We start from the raw sequence: 1859 nt of genomic DNA on the forward strand, positions 1-1859 counted from the left end.
ACTTATTTTCAGTAAAAAAAACTCTACACTGTTTTTTTCTTTTTCCTGAAAAGAAGAAATAGTTATGTTAAGTAGTTTACAAACATAACCCAAAACAGCAATTTAAGGGGCAGCACTAAGTATGTCAACGTCAGATTTTAAGTTGCAGCACTAGTGATAGTCAATACAACTTTTGACACAAAAAAGTCAATCACCATATCATCCACGTCATTTCAAGAAAAAACAACAAAGTGGGCTTCATATAAAAAAGATAGGCATCAACAATTGCTCCTCTCTCCTAACTTTATTATTTTTAACCAATAATTTTGCAACACATCCTTCATTGGATTCAGTGCTCAAACTCTGAAATTCAAATAATTAAAAGAGGGACGGAAGGGCCCAGACTCGTCTATCTATCTCTATCCAACCATCCATCTAACCATAAAGTTGTTTGCTATTTATTAATGCCTGATAATGATATGCTCCTCTACCAAAAGAGGTGAAAGAAAACTAAAAAAGGAGGAGCCTTTTGCTCTTGCTTTTCTTCAGAGATGCAGATTGCTCCACAATCTCTTTTGTAATTTCCTGGAAAATAAAGGTTGTTTTTCCGTTTTCTGACTCAGCTTCCAATTAACCGCGTCCGTGTGTGTCTATTCGTAACTATTGATTTCTATCTCATGATGCATCATTACTTTATGAATGCATGATATCTACTCATAATTAATTATAAAAAGGAGGAAAGAGCATATGGATAACAATTTGCCCGTGTGTCGGCTGTGCAAAAACATTAACTAATTCATCAATAAACCCCCAAAAAAAGAGGAAATAACTACGAGTATAAAACAAATTTCCTGGGAGTTACTTAAATAAGTAGAGCTGAAAGGATTAGCTGAATTCATGCAAAGAATAAATCAGCCGAAAAAACCTCATAAACCATTCTCCACTGCACTTAAATATGCACGCAAGGAACGGGAAATAGCAAGGATTGTTGGTTTACCGACTCATCAGCCATATTCACCTCTCCAGAAGCATCACTAGTTCACAGTGTGGTGTATGGGGAAAAAGATCAACAGCCATGGCTTTGACAGGCTTAAACGGCTCTGAGTTGGGCATAGACTTAGCTCTATGACGAGCAAGACCAGCAGAACTCATGTTCTTCCATCCCCTGTTGTTCTTGTTAGTTCCTTTCTCAGTTTTATCGAGCGATGGTGTGCAGAGCTCAATAGCATTTGCCACCAGACTTTCAGGATTACAGGATATGTAGCTGAATAAGGAGAAAGGAATCAAATCATAATTCAAAGCAAACAAACCCCAATCCTGAAAATAGATATTATATCACCAAAGGACAACTTACACAAGCCTCCTTAGACGAGATTGTGTCCGCAGAACCTTGATTACCTGCATACAGAAAACATATATTTTGAATAGTTACTGTTAGTCAAGAAAAACGGCTAGAATCCAATGAAGGAAACAATAAAATGATCAGATGTGGTCCAAAGACCATCGCTTAGATGTTACTTAAGGAAATTAGATTATGAATTGTTCGCCATGCAAGCACATATTTTGCAGAAATGTTATCCGACCCACAACATATATAGGGAGAAGAATGTGCTCCGGATAATGTTAGCAACTGGAATTCACAGTAGATGAATCAGCAACACATCCCCACACTAGATAGGTTCATTCCTATGAGGTTCATAAGAAAGTATAAGGACCATGAGGTGGACAAAAAGCATGCAAGAATTGTTTAATGGCCAAGAGATGCACACGTATAAATGAATCCCCACTCAATTATTTCATACTGAACTCTATGACCAACTGGAAAACTGAGGCTTCAGAGAAGGAAATGGTAAAACAGAAACTATCGCATCAGCGTATAG

The 1859-nt window shown here is 37.2% G+C and overlaps 1 protein-coding gene across 1 annotated transcript in view; it reads right to left on the reverse strand.

Annotated features, from left to right (window-relative positions):
- The window catches only part of LOC105170305 (zinc finger CCCH domain-containing protein 24), a 6391-nt gene continuing 5351 nt past the window's right edge, over positions 820-1859 (reverse strand). The window contains exons 13-14 of the mRNA XM_011091006.2: positions 1334-1377; positions 820-1243 (exon numbers count right to left, since the gene is read on the reverse strand). Coding sequence (XP_011089308.1) covers positions 994-1243; positions 1334-1377 — 294 coding nt within the window. The 3' untranslated portion in view covers positions 820-993. The remainder of the gene's footprint in view (positions 1244-1333; positions 1378-1859) is intronic.

Source organism: Sesamum indicum, linkage group LG9 (genome assembly GCF_000512975.1).
Source record: "Sesamum indicum cultivar Zhongzhi No. 13 linkage group LG9, S_indicum_v1.0, whole genome shotgun sequence".
Lineage (NCBI taxonomy): Eukaryota > Viridiplantae > Streptophyta > Magnoliopsida > Lamiales > Pedaliaceae > Sesamum > Sesamum indicum.